We start from the raw sequence: 17,842 nt of genomic DNA, 5'->3' as shown, positions 1-17,842 counted from the left end.
GGAAGGGAAATTGGGAGGAGATGGGGGAGAAACAGGGTGTAGTGGGATGTGCTTGTCAACCGAGCTATGGGAGGAATTAAAAAGCAGGATCATGGCCCAAGCAAGCACCCAAGCAGAAAGCAAGACTCTATCTCCAGATAACCAGTGCGAAGAAGGACTAGCAGTAAGGGTCACCGTGAAGCTCCTGCCTTGGGTCCAGAGTTCAAATACTAGTAACACACACACACACACACACACACACACACACACACACACACACAAAGGAATGTTATTAGCAAACAGAAAACATTACCAGAGGGAAAAGGAAAGCATAGTGTAGTACGGATTCTTAATGTCACTTTCCCTTATTTGTAAACAGCAGGCCCTGCATCTTCATTTTGCTCTGGGCCCTGCAAATTATGTGGCCAATTCTGGCTTTAATTATCATGTTAATAGATATGAAATCACTTGGAATAATGCCAGGCATATACCAAGTGTTTGTTTTTTATTATTATCATTACTAAAAGACATAGGCATTCTATTTTAGAAAAACAAAATTCATCCATATGCTGTTTATTAGTTGCAAAATGTTGAGGATTTATATATGATCATTTTCTAATTCCTTGTATTTCACAAATGGTATTTTGTTGTAATATTCATTTTACTTTATTACATAACACCAAGTTCCTGCCTATTTTCTAGAAATTGTATACTTATTTTCCCATTTTTCTTCCTAAGTTCTAATTTTTGTCAGGCAAGTGTCCTTGCTTTGTGTTCAACGGCTAAAATGTCTGTTAGTGGAAATTTGACTTGCTTTCTTCTAAATACACTCAAATGTTTGCTTTTTAATGTAGAAATTTGTATTCAAATATTCACCAGTGAATGAGCAGAAGAATATATATTCATACAAGACAATGGCATCCAGCCAATTAAAAAGGAAGGCAGTACTTGCACACACTGGAATACACATGTTGAAACACTATGAAAAGGGAGGAAGCCAGTAACACAAGACCTCATGCCATTGGGCCCATTTCCATGAAATGTCCAGAATAGACTGTCCATATGAGCTTATACTTACGTTCTCCTTGGCTTTTGAGGATTGAAGACAATCTTCTGATTTTCTTCTGGTACAAGGCATATTAGAATCTTTCAGGTGCAAGGGATTTTTTTTCCACTTAAGTTGATGAAATACACACATGTAAAAAATTAAAATGTAACCAAAATATGGAGCAGAAACCATGAAAATTCCTCTATAATTCTACTCCCTCACAAAGCACAGTTAACAATTTGATGTTGCTTATCCATCATGTTTTAGTGCCTATTACTTTACAAAGTACTTGTACAACTTTCACATAAGCAAAAATTGAACAACTTGCCCTAAAAACAAATCTAGCTATTCCTCACTCTTTAATGAATACAAAGAAATACATTGAAGGACGATACACTATTAAACCCGTCTCTGTTGATAAGACTTTGGGTTAGTTTTAATTACTAAGGAACAACGGTACAATAAACTTGCTTGTGTAATTATCCCATTCTGTCAGGTTGTTCTTACTAGTTCTCTAGAAATGGTTTTAGTATTGTAAAAGCCCAATTATTTTCAGTAAATCCAGGAAAAAACTTGCAAAGGCTGTAACCATCCTGACCCCTTTGTTTTCTCGAGTAAAGTGTATGAATCTAGATGGATGGGGCATCAGGATCTCAAAGGTTGAATTGTAACACTTATTTCCCTGGAGGCATAAGCATTAGAAACCATTTTCTATAAAGCCACCATGGAACTGCAGGTCTTGCTATAGTTTTAGATAGCTCCAATGGTGTCTCTAGTATTTCCCCCATTGATCAATGTGGACATTCTGCTTCTTGAAGAATTGCCTTAAAACTCAAAACAAGGGCTCTCACACTGGCCGTGCTCCCACTTCTTGAGCAGTTTTCCTTGAGAACAGGGCACTGTTTCTTCCATCTGCTGCCACTCACTTTATGCCTCACCTGCAGGAACCAGGGGTCTGGGGGCTAGAGCTCAGTCCCTGGCCCATCATACACAAGGCCCTGGTGTCATGTAGCATGGGGATAAAAGGAACTTTTTCCTCTGCCTGCTTCCACTTGCAGGCCAGCTCACTGTCTCCTCAAGTCCTCCCCCATCTACCCCCCCACCCCCCCACCGCACTGGCAGCTGCTGTAGCACAGCCTGGAGTTAATTCATCCTCTCCCGAACAGCGGCTAGTGCAGACCCGCACCAAACATGCACTGAAAGTGTGACTTCAAATCTTTTCATCCCCATGCACCCATCATGTATATTTGTTTGGCAAAGATGTATAAAGACGCAAAAACATCTGCTCCTTTTCTAACGTCTTCTTCTAATATAGCAATCCACTTTTAAACGGGATTTTTTCCAATAAGTGTCAAAATATTCTGTCTTTAGAACAGTCATGTTCAAGCTAGCGCCTGTAACTCAATAGCCTGCCTCTTCAGGAGGCTCAGATCTAGAGGATCACAGTTTGAAGCCAGCCCAGGTTAAAAAATTAACCAACAAAAATGCCAGACTAGAGGTGTGGCTCAAGTGGTAAGAGTACCAGCAGTAAGAAAGCTGAGCTCAAGTCTTCATGCCAGCACACACACCACACACACCACACACTCTATATATACTATACACACACATATAGACAGACATGCCTGCTCAATGAACCTGCATACTTGAAATCCATATCTCACTAAGGTTACAAATAGCTTATTTCAGAAATAAAAACACACAGTGGAGGCAAGGGACAGTTTATTGTACAACACAAAGCAGCCACAATTCTAGCAAGTTGAGTTTCAGCTTCATATTCCTAACCACAACACAGAACAACTGGACATTCTCATCAATGTCAAGCTTAAAAAAAAAAAAAAAAAAGAACCACCCTGTATACAATGCCACACTAAAATCTCTTTCGCTTGATAATCTCTGGCTTCCAGTTGACTGGATGAGTTTCTTCCGTCTGAAAACAGAAAAGTGAAATGAAGTGTTATTAGTCTTTTTCCTATTAGCAGCTCCCATTTTAACCAAGTATCAATCCTAAACCATATTACTTAGCAAGTCTAATAATTTTCAGACAGCTGACATCCAAGCCTAACAAAAGCTGCAAGAGTTCATTCCAAGTTCACAGTTTATCATGTAAAATACAATTTCTGCTTAGATATTATGCTAGCACTCAAGTGGCATTCTAGAACTAATTTGCAAATTTATTGTTTGTTACACTGCACCGTTTCCCCAGTAACTACAGTAAGGAAAGTGAGGATAAAATAAAAGCCAACAGGTTCACTGGCATCACTGAGACCAATATAGAAACCTAGAGGCAGATAATGTACAAGATGACAAGTACTGTATTCCTATAAGCATTGTTTTTTTCAATCGGGCACAATGGCTCACACCTGTAACCCTAACTACTATGAAAGCAGAGCTGGGAGGATCACAGTTCAGTAAGTAAGCTGGGCTCAGCAACGCAGGTCTGTCATCCAAGCTACTCAAGATGCATAAGTAGAACTGCAGACAGGGTCTCTAAGGCATAAATGTGAGACTCTGTGTTAACATCAACCTGAGTAAAAAGGTCTGGAGGCATGGCTCAAGTGGAGGAGAGCGTGCCTGGCAAGCGCAAGGCCCGGAGTGACCAAACAGGAAAAGATTACTTTCTTTTCTTGTAATTAAATGAGAAGATCCTTTCCATATTGGCATGGCTGATATTTTACTTGAAAGTATTTGTGCAATCAGAGAACTTACCGCCGTTTCATCCTCTCTGTACACTTTAATGGTTTTATCCGCTTCCGCTGTCAGTAACCGACTTTCTGACTGGTCAAAAGCACAAGCAAAGATTCCTGACTCGCTGTCCAATGAGCCAGGCTGCACGGCCGCATGGACTCTCTGGAAATTGTAGCCCGTTCTCCAATCCCAAAGATGCATGGTGCCGTTGTCAGCTTAAAGGGAAAGAAGCAGACACATGTTGGGCCTTCAACAGGGCAGCTTAACACATGCGGGGGCCTGACCATTAGCCTAAATACCATGTCAGTAATCAGTACGGAGACAGGCAAAACACAGGCACTCAGTTAACCTAACACTCAGTTTCAGAACCCCCCAATCAAACTGAGTAATTCTCTAAATTAGATTTATCACATGGGAACCAAGAGAGCTAAAATATGAACTATACTGTCACACATATTGTGGGTGTAGAAAAACACATCTGAGCAGTGTGCCCTATTCATGTACACGTGTGACAGCTTAGAAACTTTACAAATGTCTACTCATTCACTAACAGAAACAAACAGCAAAATAAACACGTTCATTATAAAAATCTCTTTTTACCTCCAGATACAAGTACTCCATCAGAATTTACTGTCAATGTATTAATAATGGCATTATGACCAGAAAGATTTTGGATGAAACTTCCATCAGGGAATTTCCACTGCTTTATGTTATCTGGAGAACCAGATGCAAATGTGTAACTGAAAGAAATAAGAAAGAATTAGTAACAGCCTAAGTAAAAGAAAAGGTGAGTTTTGCAGTGCTTCAAGTTGTATTCGCCGCGTGTAGTCACTGATGTAGTTTCAGCCAAACATTACACCAACATGCAAAATACTGAGGCATTTGTTCCAAACAAAATCAGACTTTGAGAAGGTGACAATTTTGGAGAACAAGAGACAAAGTAGATCTGAGGGCAGAAGGGAGAAAAAGAAAGGGAGTGGGAAGGAGGGTGAAGAAGGCTGGGAAAAGGAAGGAGGGGGAAACTACACTAGGGACAAAGGAAGAGGAAAATCGAGAGGGAATGAAGGAAATTAGAATGTGCCAAGTGGGATCTGCTCTGATAAACAATAAGCTGGGAAACTATACCTATTCTTACTTCTTTCCTCCTGTACATTAACTTCCCCCTAAGAACCACTCTACACGTCTCAGATATCACAAAATACTGTACATAACACACCCTCTATGATATAAAATCCTGCCTAGTCCTGTTACCTTCTATCTTGACAAGCAGCTTTTGACCAAGTCTTGATCTTGATCAAGTCTTGCTGAGCATTATTTGCCACTACATAAGGCTTTTTAATTTTACACTGGCCATGAAGCCAAACGGTAGCATACGAAAAATTAAAGAAATAACAATGACAACTAGCTGAGAACACAGCTGCTAAGGCAAGTGCTCCAGGATGGTGCTAAGACATGAAAGAAGACAGACGAGAAGCAGCAAAACTTACTGTCGTGGGTGTAAAACCACAGCCCTCACTGACTTCTTATGGTTTGTTAATGTCACTCTTGTCTTTCCAGCCACCAGATCCCACAATCGTATTGTGGTGTCATGGCTTCCTGTAATGAAAACACACACACTCGGCTAGCCAGGAAAAAAGAGTATAAAAGTCAGATGCAATAAAATATGAAGCATTCTAGATACCATACATGCATAGTAAATGGAGGCCTATCACTTCAGCTATCTCATCAAAATCCCAAATGGTGCAATGATTTTAAATTCAGATCTTTAAAGATGCTACCAAATGTTTAAGTCACTGTTAACTGAACAGCTAGTACTTATGTGAATAACACAACAAATACAAGATTTTATTCCCAAGTGGAGAAGAGAAAAATGCCTGTGAGTTAATAGGCCAAATAAAATAATTGTTTTTTTAGTCTTTAAGATCCATTGTTTTTAAAAGTAACATTCTTATTGACCTCAGAGTATTTTGTCTCCTAACTTTAATTTCCCAGATTAATAATTATACTTAATTGCATCTGACAGAAGTTTTCTAGACAGGCATTACAATATACCATGATTGACATATTCTATGACACGTAAAAAGTATAGGCAATATGATCAGATGAAATCTTCCAACAATAAATTTCAAATGGCCATGATTCAAATATATAAGAACACAAGAAACACTATGAGCACAATACCAACCAGAGGTAAAGTGAGTACAGAAAGTCTATGTATAATTCCAATGCATCCTGATACGAATGGGCTATAAACTATAAAGTATGAACCATACCGGTAATAATTTGGGGCTCTGCGGCCTGACACCTCACTGTGGCCACTGCATTTGTATGACCAGATAATGTGTGTACACTGGCCTTCGTTCTCACATCCCAAATCTAAAAAATATAACAGACATTTTGTCAAAAAGAATGTATATTCCTATCTCAGGCAGTAACTGGAAATTTACTAGACCACTGTGTCTGAGTAGAGTGAAAAAAGTGCATGAATGAAAGATAATAACCTTGGCCTGTACACTACAGAGAATATAGACAAGGGACAGCTGCCAAAACCAAACTAAGCACAACGGTCAGGGTACTGCAAGTCTAATGACTAGTACAGGACTGCTGAATGCCAGCTTGTGGACAACAGCTGTGACACTGGCCCACGAGACTGCCGCACTGCAGGGCAGGCGGAACTGAAGATTAAATGGGAAAGACTAATGTCAAGGATCTGAGGAGCTAGAATAGTCATGACTCAAGCAACTATTCTCAGTACTCTAGCAAACAGTGTAAGACTCGGATACACCAGATGTGTCCAGGACAAAACACAACACGATATGCACTGCCCTGTTCCTCTTACCCGAGCCGTTGAATCTCGACTACAGGTTACCAGCACGTCAATTGTTGGGTGCAAATCCAAGCCATACACTGCACTCAGGTGCCCGTGATAGTGCCGGATGACCTGGGGATGAAGCAGCAAAGTTAGCACCTCAAAAATTACAAAGACAAGACAGTGGCTCCGCATGTCGGAAGGCTTCCAATGCGAGCGTACCTTATTATATTCAAGGTCCCAGCATTTGACCTGCTTGTCTTCTCCACAAGAGAACAGGTAAGGGCTGCGCGTGCTCACTATCACACCCCGCACTGTGCTGATGTGCCCTGTCAATGACAGCTTCAGTTTGCCACTAGCCAAGTCCCAGATCTGTAAACAAAGAATACCTATTTATTATTTTTGCTGGCCACCACAGAGAAAAATTTTATAACCTTGACAATTAAGTCGTTAAAAAAAAAAAACAACCAAGGGGCTGGGAAGATGGCCTAATGGTAAGTGCTCGCCTCATATACATGAAGCCCTGGGTTCAATTCCTCAGTACCACATATATAGAAAAAGCCGGAAGTGGTGCTGTGGCTCAAGTGGTAGAGTGCTAGCCTTGAGCAAAAAGAAGCCAGGGACAGTGCTCAGGCCCTGAGTTCAAGCCCCAGGACTAGCAAACAAAACAAAACAACAACAAAAATAGGCCTGCTGTAGTCGCTAATGTCTATAATCTCAGCTCCTCAGGAAGGCTGACATGGGGAAGAGTAATAGTTTGAGGCCAACCTGAGCAAAAAGTTTGCAAGACCACATCTCAACTCCAGCTGCTGGATGCAGTGGTGCACACCTGTTATTCCCAGCTATGCGGGAGCCTGGGTTCGGCAGAAGGATGGTGTTTCCAGGCCAGCCCAGGCAGAAATAGAGACCCTCCATCTCTACAGCAAAAGCTAGATGTGATGACATGCACTCTGCACCCCGGCTTCAGCAGGAAGCATAAACAGGAGGATCGTGGTCCATCCAGGTCAGCCCCAGGCAAAAAGTGAGACCTTATTTCAAAAGTAACTAGGACAAAAGGGCCGGAGCACATGCCTAGCATGAGTGTGGCCCTAAATTCCAACCCTAGCACCAGAAAAAAACATTTCAACAATGACTCTGGAAAAAATAAAGGGGGGGGGAGGCGATGGGGGACTAATAAAAAGGCATGCTTAAGTAAAAAAATAATTTGCAGTATATCACAAAGTCAATATTGCTAATATTGGACATTACTGGTAATAGAAATGGTATTTAATTCACCAACATCAGCAACTAAGGAGCCCTGGACATAGCAAACAAAGATGTGAAAAGGTTCCTTTTCACTAGAAATACTGTATGAACAGTTTAGAAGACTTTTACAAGGATACAAGGGCAATGTGCTGAAATTCCTTTGAAATACACTATGACTAGCAATTCACTCTTTTTTTAAAAAAATATTTTTATTGTAAAGGTGATGTACAGAGGGGTTACAGTTATGCAAGCCAGATAATGAGTACATTGCTTTTTAAACAGTGTCTCCTGGTTTTTTTTTTCCCTCCCAACTTCCCTCTCCCACAAGTTGTAAAGTTCATTTTCAACATTTTTTAAAGTAATTTGTACTTTGAGTACAAAACTATTTGACTCAACAGTTCCATTTCTGGAAATATATTATAACACGATACAATAAAGAAAAAACCATCTGCACAAAGACTAACACAGCATTACTTAAAATAAGAAAAATCATCAAACTTAAAAACTTGGATGTCGAAAAATAGGAAAACAAGTTATAGAATATCTAAGTTACATTTTGTAATCTTTAAAATAATATGTCTTTAACACAATGTTAAGGGGGAAAAGTTTGATGACACAGTTAAGAATTATTTTTAAAAGACACACATTTATACAGCCATCCTACCTTTATAGTTCTGTCAGCAGATCCAGTAACAAACCACTGATTCCCAGGCTCCACCGCAATGCATCGAACCCAGCCAAGATGCCCGCTGATAACCTGCGTAAGCAAAGGCAGAGGCTGGGTGTCAAATGGAAAGCCACCACATTTCCTGCAGAAGAGTAAACGCAGGTCTCCTCACCCTGTAGAGTTTCCATGGTGGGTGCCACTGGGGCTTGGGCATCGTAGGGGCTTTTTTAGCCATCAGAGCTGAGTTCTTGGTACTGCCAGACTCCATAAGCATCTAGATAGGGAACAGATCACATTACGACTGAAGAGTCATATTGAACGTTTCATGTTATTAATTCAAAGGCAGTTGTTAAAATATTTTCACACTAAAAAACAAACAAAATCTAAGATTCCTAATCAGAACTTTATATTTGTGTGTGTCTTCTGTTTCTTTTTGTTAAGTAAAAAGATCTCTACTATTCTGAGAGTTAAGAACAGACATCGTTGGGGCTGGGGATATGGCCTAGTGGCAAGAGTGCTTGCCTCGTTTACGTGAGGCCCTGGGTTCAATTCCCCAGCACCACATATACAGAAAATGGCCAGAAGTGGCGCTGTGGCTCAAGTGGCAGAGCAGGAAGAAGCCAGGGACAGTGCTCAGGCCCTGAGTCCAAGGCCCAAGACTGGCCAAAAAATAAAAATAAAAAATAAAATAAATAAAATTAAAAAAAAAAGAACAGACATCGTTGCTTGGGGTTTGATACTTACTGAATTCATCACTGTAGGCTGTGAACGGTCAGAGGCCCCAGGTGCAGTACGATTTCCATCGACCCTGGAAAGAAAATTACCACAAGTAATTAAAGCCTCTAGTCATATATTGCACACAATTTTTAGTACTTGCACGTGTGAGTACTAGAGTTTTAACTCAGGGCCTTGAGCTCTTGATTGGCTTTTTATTTTATTTTTTATTTTTTTTTATTTTTTGGCCAGTCCTGGGCCTTGGACTCAGGGCCTGAGCACTGTCCCTGGCTTCTTCCCGCTCAAGGCTAGCACTCTGCCACTGGAGCCACAGCGCCGCTTCTGGCCGTTTTCTGTATATGTGGTGCTGGGGAATCGAACCTACTTGCCACTAGGCTATATCCCCAGCCCCCTTGATTGGCTTTTTCACTCAACCACTTTAGCTACCCCTCCACTTCTAACTTTTTGTTGATTGAATACAAGAGTGTTAGAAACTTTCCTGCCCAGGCTGGCTTTGAACTGTGATCTTCAGATTTCAGTCTCCTGAACAGCTAGAATTATAAGCATGAATCACCAGAGCCCAGCCATTGTAAATTTTTGTAAACGCTTGGTAAAGGCAAATATATAGTACAATTATAAAGCAACCAATTTAAAACTAAAAAAGAGTACCAATGGTGAACTATACTTTCCAGATCTTCACAATGGTAAGTATAAAACTCCGTACCTGGTCTGGGAAGAAGGCAAGGCCGCAGCTAAGGACTGTGCAGCGGACTCACTTGGCATTCTTTGGATCTTAGTGTCGGCTGTCAGAGCAACCCCTGGGAAAATAGCATTTGCTGCTTTTAGTAGCTACCCATACTCTCATTAAATGGATGAAAACAACACATAGGCGGCTACTTCCAGGCAGTGCTACTATAGTAATCTTATGTTTTGTCTTTGTTTCCACTATTTTTTCATTTTCTCTACTTTTATTGAAAAAGATGTGTTAGAAAATGGAAGTTAATGAAGAGTACAAACAAGTCAACAGTGTTAGTGGCAAACATGAACATACAACTTAAAAAGCACAGGATATGACATGTAGAATCTGTGTTAAACTAATTATAAAGCTGTTTTGGAAAAGTAATTCTCCCAAGCCAGACATATGGACACTAGCAAAATGGTGTGTAAAGGAAAACAATCATATACAGCAAGTTATATTTTGAATATACCAGGCAAACACATTTGAAGCAGAAATTAACACAAAGTCAGCAAGAGGTTAACAATTCTTAAACAACTGAGTCTTCAAATGCATGGCATAAAGCTATCGTGTATAAAGCACTACTGGGTACAAAGGAAAAGTGTACGACTTCTAGCAAAAAAATTTCTAGAAAAGCTAATCAAACCAAGTCAACAACCCAAGAAAGGTAGCATTAGATGTGGGAGATAGAACTTTTATTTGTGCAGAACATTCCATTCTTCTAGAATGCACTGAATTTTCAGGACAAACCATAGATAGCTTTAACATTTCTTAACACATTTTAGGTTTTGTTTCTTCTCCTCCCAAACCCACTTAATAATTCAGCATGGGTCCACTTTAATTGACCATTTTTCTGTCTGTAACAAGACTGTGGTAGAACCTGGTATTTCAGATTCATATACATTCATGACCAGGGCTTACTGTGGTTAAAAATTTAAAGGAGTTGGTGGACTGCTGCTTTGTTCTCTCACTGATGAAGGCCAGCTCCAAGGTGTATTTGTCACTGAGCCTTTTGTTGTTGGTTGTGGAGCTTAAACTCAGGGCCTGGGCACTGTTCTTGGGCTCTTTTGCTGAAGGCTAGTGCTCTACTACTTTGAATCACAGTACCATTTCTAGTTTTCTGGTGGTTAATTGGAGATAAGAATCTCATAGCCTATCCTGCCCGGGCTGGCTTTAAACCATGATCCTCAGATCTCAGCCTCCTGAGTAGCTAGGATTGCAGGTGTGCACCAACAGTGCCCAGCAGTCACTGAGCCTTTTGAGACTGATGATAGCTATCAAACAGCATCAGGATCCACTCCTGTGGGTAGATCCACTTTACTGTGAGCCACAGAAAAATGCTCTTCTCCTCATAGGAGATAAAAATGGGCAAATCCGCGTCACTGCAAGATAAGGTATGCTGCACAAAGCCAGAACTGGCTTAGACTGATGGAAAGGACGCATATAATCCAATTCAAAGCCACTATTGCAAGGAAACAGATGGTACGAGTGCTGAGGTGACTGTCAATCAGACCCAAATTCTCCGTGCTTGTACTTTTCCAGAATACCTTTCTGGCAGAATCATCCATGGTTTTGCACAGCTAATCTGTCCACTTGTCCATTTTTATACGCTCCTCTTAATTCTGTCTTTATCACACAAGGCACGGCAGCTGCACTTGTCCTGCAGCTAGAGCCACTGTCGGCCCCAGGACTGCCTCGCCAGCACTGCTTCTCCCGCCTGGGCCACTTCTTCTACTCTTCCATCAGAAATGTTACTCTATAAACACGTAACTCCAATGTGATCTGATCACAAATAGTATGGCTAAAGTAGCTCAAGATAATAAAGGTAAATTATGACCACATTCAGACATAGCCTTCAAAGGCAAAAACTACGAAGTTACTCAAATATGAACAGGATGCTTCCAAGGATGGATATTATAAACACTCACTTCTCTAGTCGTTTCTATAAAATACTAACCCTTTTGTCCTTCACCCCGTTGCTGCAGCTGTCCCATCTGTATGCCAACCTGTCCACATGAGCACACAGGCGTGTGGGTGGTATATATGTGCATGCACACATGCACACATGCACACACACACACACACACACAGCACATTTCAATTAGGCCTGCTTCTACACTAACAGTTCCACCATTCTCAAGACTTTAGATACTTGCATATCTATCCATACTACCACATAATAAACCTGCCTAGGCCTGGCACAGTCTTACCATCTTTGAATTTCCAGCACAGTGCCAACCAAGATGGAATAAGACATTTCCAAATGGCAACAGCCCACTTACCAGGTCCTGGTGGATAAGGATGTGTACCTGTCACCAAATATTCAACTTCTTGTCCTAAAACACAAAGATAAAAACAAAATATAAATACACTGGATGAAATTACCTTATATTCTAGTATCCCCTTTTTAAATGCGTCAATATTTTAACTGTTACGGAATCTCCTGGGTTCAGAATCTCAAGCCTCAACGATAAGCTGATCATTTTTGTTTTGGCCTCAGAAACCAGCTCAGCTAAATCCCTGGGAGACATTTTAGAAAGTTCACACCTTTGCATACAGCAGTAGTATGTAAAGGTCTTCCTATCAAATGATAATCCACTCTGGTTTTCTTCCAAACAGATTCATGTGGAATCTTGGATTCTCTTGATTCATTACAATGTCAGTACTTACTTTCATCTTTCTGAATTATAACCATGATAGACTGAAAGAGGATAAAATTATTCTCCAAAATTTTCTCTTATTCTCCACTGGGACCTTCTCTACATAGTAAGAATTTCTGCCAGCATTATATCACAATACTTTTATTTCCTATAAGAAAAATTCCATACACTAACAACCTCAGTTACTACTGTCTAGAGTAAGCCAAAACTTCCATGATACTACTAGTAAAGCCACAAAACATTGTATTATTATAACGAGGCCTTCCAGGAGAAGCACTAATAAGGCATCTTAAAAATGCACACATGAAGCCCTGACGCACCTTGATTGGCAGGATACTGCTTATGTCCATAGGAATCCACTGCATTCTGAGCACCCTTCTCTTTCAGGTTTTCTTTGGAAGTAGGCATATGCAACACAGGACCATACTCATTGCGGAGTTTGATTGCCATTTTTCGTTTGTGACTATTGAAAATTACAAACACAAAATGCAGCTTTAAATACATTCACCAATGAAAATCTTTACTGATGGCCAGGCAACAAGTGCTTAAATAGTTTAAGTAAGCTCCATCATGCATAAAAAGTTTTTAGTAAGATTTTAAGTAAAGAATCAAAATTTCCCAAGTGCATTTCTAAACCATACATATTTACTTTTGCTCATAATCCATCATATAGTATTCATTAAACCTAAGTGCAATGCATTTCATGATAAGTTTCCAAAAATCCAACCAATTCAAAAACCAAACTAACATATCCTTTAAAAAGCTTCAGTCAATAGTCAACACATTTATATTCAATATATTCAAATGTCTAAATATAAAAAGTAATTTTATAGCAACCTGTAATAGATGTATCTATAGAAAGGATAACTTGAACTAATCAAACTACTTAATTAGTTCAATATTATAAAAGGAAATGCCCTCATTTCACTTTTAACAGAAGTCCACATTTGGGTTTCAGATTAGGAAAGGTCTTTCAAGCTTTCCACATTTATGTCCTAGTAACATAGGGGCCAAGGTAACAAAAACAAGGTCATCTTACAAGTATAAAAGCTTCTTTGATGAATTAAGTGAATTAATTAAGCTAAAAGAAAGGTTAAGGACAAAGAAAGAACACTGCACATAAGCGCATTACAAGATGGGAACTGAGATGTAGAACCAAAAACGTGTCATCACTCAAAAATCTGTCATACCAACAAGAAAAGATGGGAGTGGAAGTACTGGCCAGGGCAGCATCAGCTCAGCAAGGCTGTGAGAACAGCGAGAAGCTGAAAATCCAAAAGGACTGAGTATAACATAAAACACCCCAAAGGGACTCTTATTTACTAAATATTGGTTAAAATGTGATCAAATGAGTATTTGTTGTAAAAGGTAAAGACAAGAAAAAGAAGTCAAACCAACTTAAATTATGCCAGGATGCTGCCTGTCACTGAACAGATAACCTCTGGATGTTAGTATTATTTAAACCTTTGACAGCTCCCTCTCCCTGCTCTCTTCTCTACATATTAGAAAATAAATATTTCAGTGACTGAAAGAGAACGTCACCCACCTCTCTTCATCCAAAGGCACAGGTTTCCCATTATCAGCTACAAACATGTCATGGGTCCTCTTCAATGATCTGAACACAAGTGTGTGCACAGAATGCTTCTGAACCTCCTAAAAAGAGAGTGTAATTATGTATCTAGATACCAATTACCCATATGGCAACCTAAATTAAATCCAAATCAGGCTGGGATGTAGCTCAGTGACAAAGAGCTTGCCTAGCAAGTGCTACATACTGAGTTGGAACCCCAGTACCAAAAAAGAGGGGGGGAAAGTTTAAAAAAGAAAACCATACATACTTTACATGTTTAAATGGGTAAAAAGCTTTATACTACTCATTGCAGCTATCAGTAGCATACAAAAGAAGTCAAGGTTAGAGAACAGAGCTTCTCCTTGGCCAGAGTGCTAGGCACAGATAGCAACTAAGTAGTAAGTACCTGGGATACAAAGTATGTTATTCAGTGACCCGTTGTCACTGTTCTGTATGCCCAGCAGGTGTGCTACAAGCTAACAAGAGAATAATAAAAAGGCTGCCATAAGTCCTGTGTTCAGGAGGCAAGAGACAAATAAAAATAAGCAAAGTAATTTCACATTTTGGGAAGCACAATGAAGATAACGCCAGGGGCTGTGGTAGAGAAGGAAGGAAAACTGAATACCATTAGGAATCATCGCTCTGAAGTATTTAAGCTGAGAGAACGCCCTGCAGAGGCTAACGGCAAGAACAATTCCAGCAGGGGGGAAATGTCAGGCATACAGGTGTCCAGCAAATGAAATAGAGCCGGAAACGCAGCATGGTTGTCTGCTGGGTGACAGGCAAGTTTCAAAGGGAAGCCATCGAGGTTCAGACTAGGAAAGGTCTTTCAAGCCTTCCACATTCATGTCTTAGTAACACAGGGGCCGGGGGAAAAAAAAGCTTTTTAGGAAACCAAAATCTAAGGCCATCTTACAAACGGACCAAGTTACAGCGCGGAAGTGGAAGAGATGAAGCCCAGCGGGAAGCTACGGCGCCTGTCTACGCAAAAGATGAGGTCAATCAGAAGATGGGGACGGCTGTGGATGCGGGGCGGAGTGTCCGCACCCGAGGAACACCTGGGCGAAGACCAGCACGGCCTGCTCGACAGAAAGGCCGAACGAGCTGGGGAAGAGATGCCCACGCGTGAGAGCGGCAGGTTTTCCCGGGACGGCGGTGGAGTGAGGGCGGAGCGGGCGCTGGACAGAGCGCCCCGGCTGCGGAGGACCCCAGGGCGCGTCAGCCCCCCCCCACGGCGACCCCTCGACCCCGGCGGGCCCCGCACCCCGCACCCCGCCGCCGGCTCTCAGACCCGGGCCCCACGCACACCCCCGGGCTCACAACTCCGGCCTTGGGCTCGCGGCCTTGGGCCCGCTTCCACCCCGAAAACCTGAGACCACCGAGCCACGGGCCCCCAGCTCGCCGCGCATCCGCTCACGAAGGGAACCAAGTCCGGAGATTCACGCCGCCCGCCCCCCGAGCGCCCAGGCGTCCACGTACCTCGACCATGATGCCGCCGTGCCGCCCGCCCCGACAGCGCGCGGAGGAACGCCGATCACCGACGCGGACACCGCGGCCTCCACGGCGCTGCCCCTCTCGGAATCGCTGGCTCGGCCGCCGGATATGACGCAGCCCGCGCGCGCGCGCGCACCGGCCTCTTAGCAGCCGCCTCTGAGGTGAAGGGGCGGGTCTTGAGTTTCCTCGGGGTCAAGAGGCGGGTCTTCCTCCCCGGGGCCGTCCCTGGGGGCGGAGTCTCACGAGAAGAGGGCGGAGACTCCGGAAGCGCTGGTCTGGAAGGTGCCTTGGCCCCGCCCAGCAGGCCGCGTTTTCTGTCGGAAGCGTTTCAAAACCAGGGGTGCAGGTCCGACCTGCGAGGACCGCGGTGGTTCTGATATTTCTGGGCCGTTAGTCTCTTGATGGTGAGTATTGTTTTGTTTCCTACCCCAGGCAGCGGCCCTCAGCTTGTGATGCACGATGCCCGGATGCGCCCCGCGGGCTCAGACGTGTCATCCCAGCCGCTCCGGAGGCTGAGACCCTAGGACCGGGGTTCGAAGCCAGCCCCGGCAGAAAGTCCGGGAGACTTGTATCTCCAGTTAACCACCAAAAAGCCAGAACTGGCCGCTGTGGCTCAAGTGGTAGAGCGCCAGACCTTGAGCTGAAGCAGCTCAGGGACAGCGCCCAGGTCCTGAGTTCAAGCCCCAGGACTGGCACACACACACACACACACACACACACACACACACACGAGTACAGAGTAGGCCTTGGCTTAGGAGATGAACATTTAACTGCGCCTCCCTCATCCTTGGCTGTAATCAGTTTCACTGACCCTGTCCCAAGACCACATTGCACAGAGCAGGGGAAAAAATAACCCAGCAAAAGTATTCTAATGTAAGTCAACCATCCTATTTAGAAATTCAGTGATTTTTATTGAAAACATGAAGGTTAGGTTGTTGTTTTTTACTTGAAATACAGTCACTTCTGAACTTAAGGGTGTGACTTTGACTTAAGGAATATGTTTTCTATAAACACGACCAAGGATACTGGATACCACTGGTCACTTCTATATACTCGTCCCAAGGGACACAGCACCTCTTTAATGAAAAAAAACAAGTGAGAGAGCACAAAGCCCTGAGTTCAAGCCCAAGTATCACACATACACACTCAAGCACAAGAAAAGCAGCCAAGGATGGTAGACCTTGCAGAAGAATGACGCCGTTATAAAAACACCTATTTAGGGAATTAAATCACAACTTACTTATATATAATAGCTATAGAAAAGTACACGATTAAAGATGAGAAACTAGAAATAAAAGCAAAACCCTGACATACCCATGTAGTATAATAACTGGTTGGATCTACTAACTTAGTAAATATTTGGTCATTCTATGAACATTTCCTTTATAGACTCAGATTCATAAAAACATTCTAATGATTGATACATACTTCCCTAGACCTTGCTCTTTTTTAAGAACACTCTTGAATTTGTGGAATTCTGTCATCCTCATGAAAATTCATCTTAGAAAAACAGACAACTCAGATAACTCATCCACTGTTCAGATTCGTGAATTACATATATCTAGAAAAACTTGGTACTTATATAGGAACCTGAGTTTGTGTTTGTTTGTTCATTTCACATCACCCCCACTTCACCCCGACTCCTGTGACTGGAACAAAGATCCCAACAAATGTTAAAAATCCCCACCCAGGGGCTGGGGATATGGCCTAGTGGTAAAGTGCTAGCCTCATATACATGAAGCCCTGGGTTCAATTCCCCAGCACCACATATATAGAAAATGGCCAGAAGTGGCGCTGTGGCTCAAGTGGCAGAGTACTATCCTTGAGCAAAAAGAAGCCAGGGACAGTGCTCAGGCCCTGAGTCCCAGGCCCAGGACTGGCCAAAAAACAAAAACAAAACAAATTAAAAGAAGACAAAATTTATTAAAAAAAAAAAAAAATCCCCCCACCCAAGGAGGCAGCCTGCAATGCCTGACTTAAACAGCAGGTGTCAGCATTTCCCTTCACAAGGGCTCAGAGGCGTTACCGTTAAACAAACATGGCACATAATTTTAATATAAATATGAATATTATATCTTGATGTGTGAAACTAATTGTACATTGTCAATAAAAGCCTTTGTTCATGGTCCCAAATATTTTCTTTTCCTTTCAATAGTGTGTCCTTTGCATTTGAGCAATTGACAGGTAAGTTATGAGTGGAAGTTTGCCATGTACTTTCAACAACTAACTTTATGC

General features: G+C 42.0%; 1 protein-coding gene across 1 annotated transcript; it reads right to left on the bottom strand.

The window, feature by feature from the left end:
- Nucleotides 1-2,861: 2,861 nt before the first annotated feature.
- On the bottom strand, nucleotides 2,862-15,689 carry Plrg1 (pleiotropic regulator 1). Its single transcript, XM_048333619.1, has 15 exons — nucleotides 15,593-15,689; nucleotides 14,090-14,196; nucleotides 12,864-13,006; nucleotides 12,166-12,219; nucleotides 9,872-9,965; nucleotides 9,178-9,241; nucleotides 8,606-8,707; nucleotides 8,431-8,523; nucleotides 6,744-6,893; nucleotides 6,552-6,653; nucleotides 5,986-6,088; nucleotides 5,200-5,308; nucleotides 4,313-4,452; nucleotides 3,734-3,927; nucleotides 2,862-2,954 (listed from the first exon to the last, which is right to left on the bottom strand). Exons 1-15 carry the CDS (start codon nucleotides 15,599-15,601, stop codon nucleotides 2,895-2,897), a joined length of 1,524 nt encoding a protein of 507 aa, XP_048189576.1. The 5' UTR covers nucleotides 15,602-15,689; the 3' UTR covers nucleotides 2,862-2,894.
- Nucleotides 15,690-17,842: the final 2,153 nt, after the last annotated feature.

This window comes from Perognathus longimembris, chromosome 24, assembly GCF_023159225.1.
Source record: "Perognathus longimembris pacificus isolate PPM17 chromosome 24, ASM2315922v1, whole genome shotgun sequence".
Lineage (NCBI taxonomy): Eukaryota > Metazoa > Chordata > Mammalia > Rodentia > Heteromyidae > Perognathus > Perognathus longimembris.
The sequence above is the reverse complement of the archived record's forward strand: the minus strand, read 5'-3'. Positions and strand labels throughout refer to the sequence as shown.

Coding starts and splice junctions, on each gene's coding strand:
- Plrg1 (XM_048333619.1), bottom strand. Junction 6,894..8,430: donor CTGCTGACAGAACTATAAAG/GTAGGATGGCTG, acceptor CTTTGTTTACAG/ATCTGGGACTTGGCTAGTGG. Junction 2,955..3,733: donor ACAGAGAGGATGAAACGGCG/GTAAGTTCTCTG, acceptor TTCTGTTTTCAG/ACGGAAGAAACTCATCCAGT.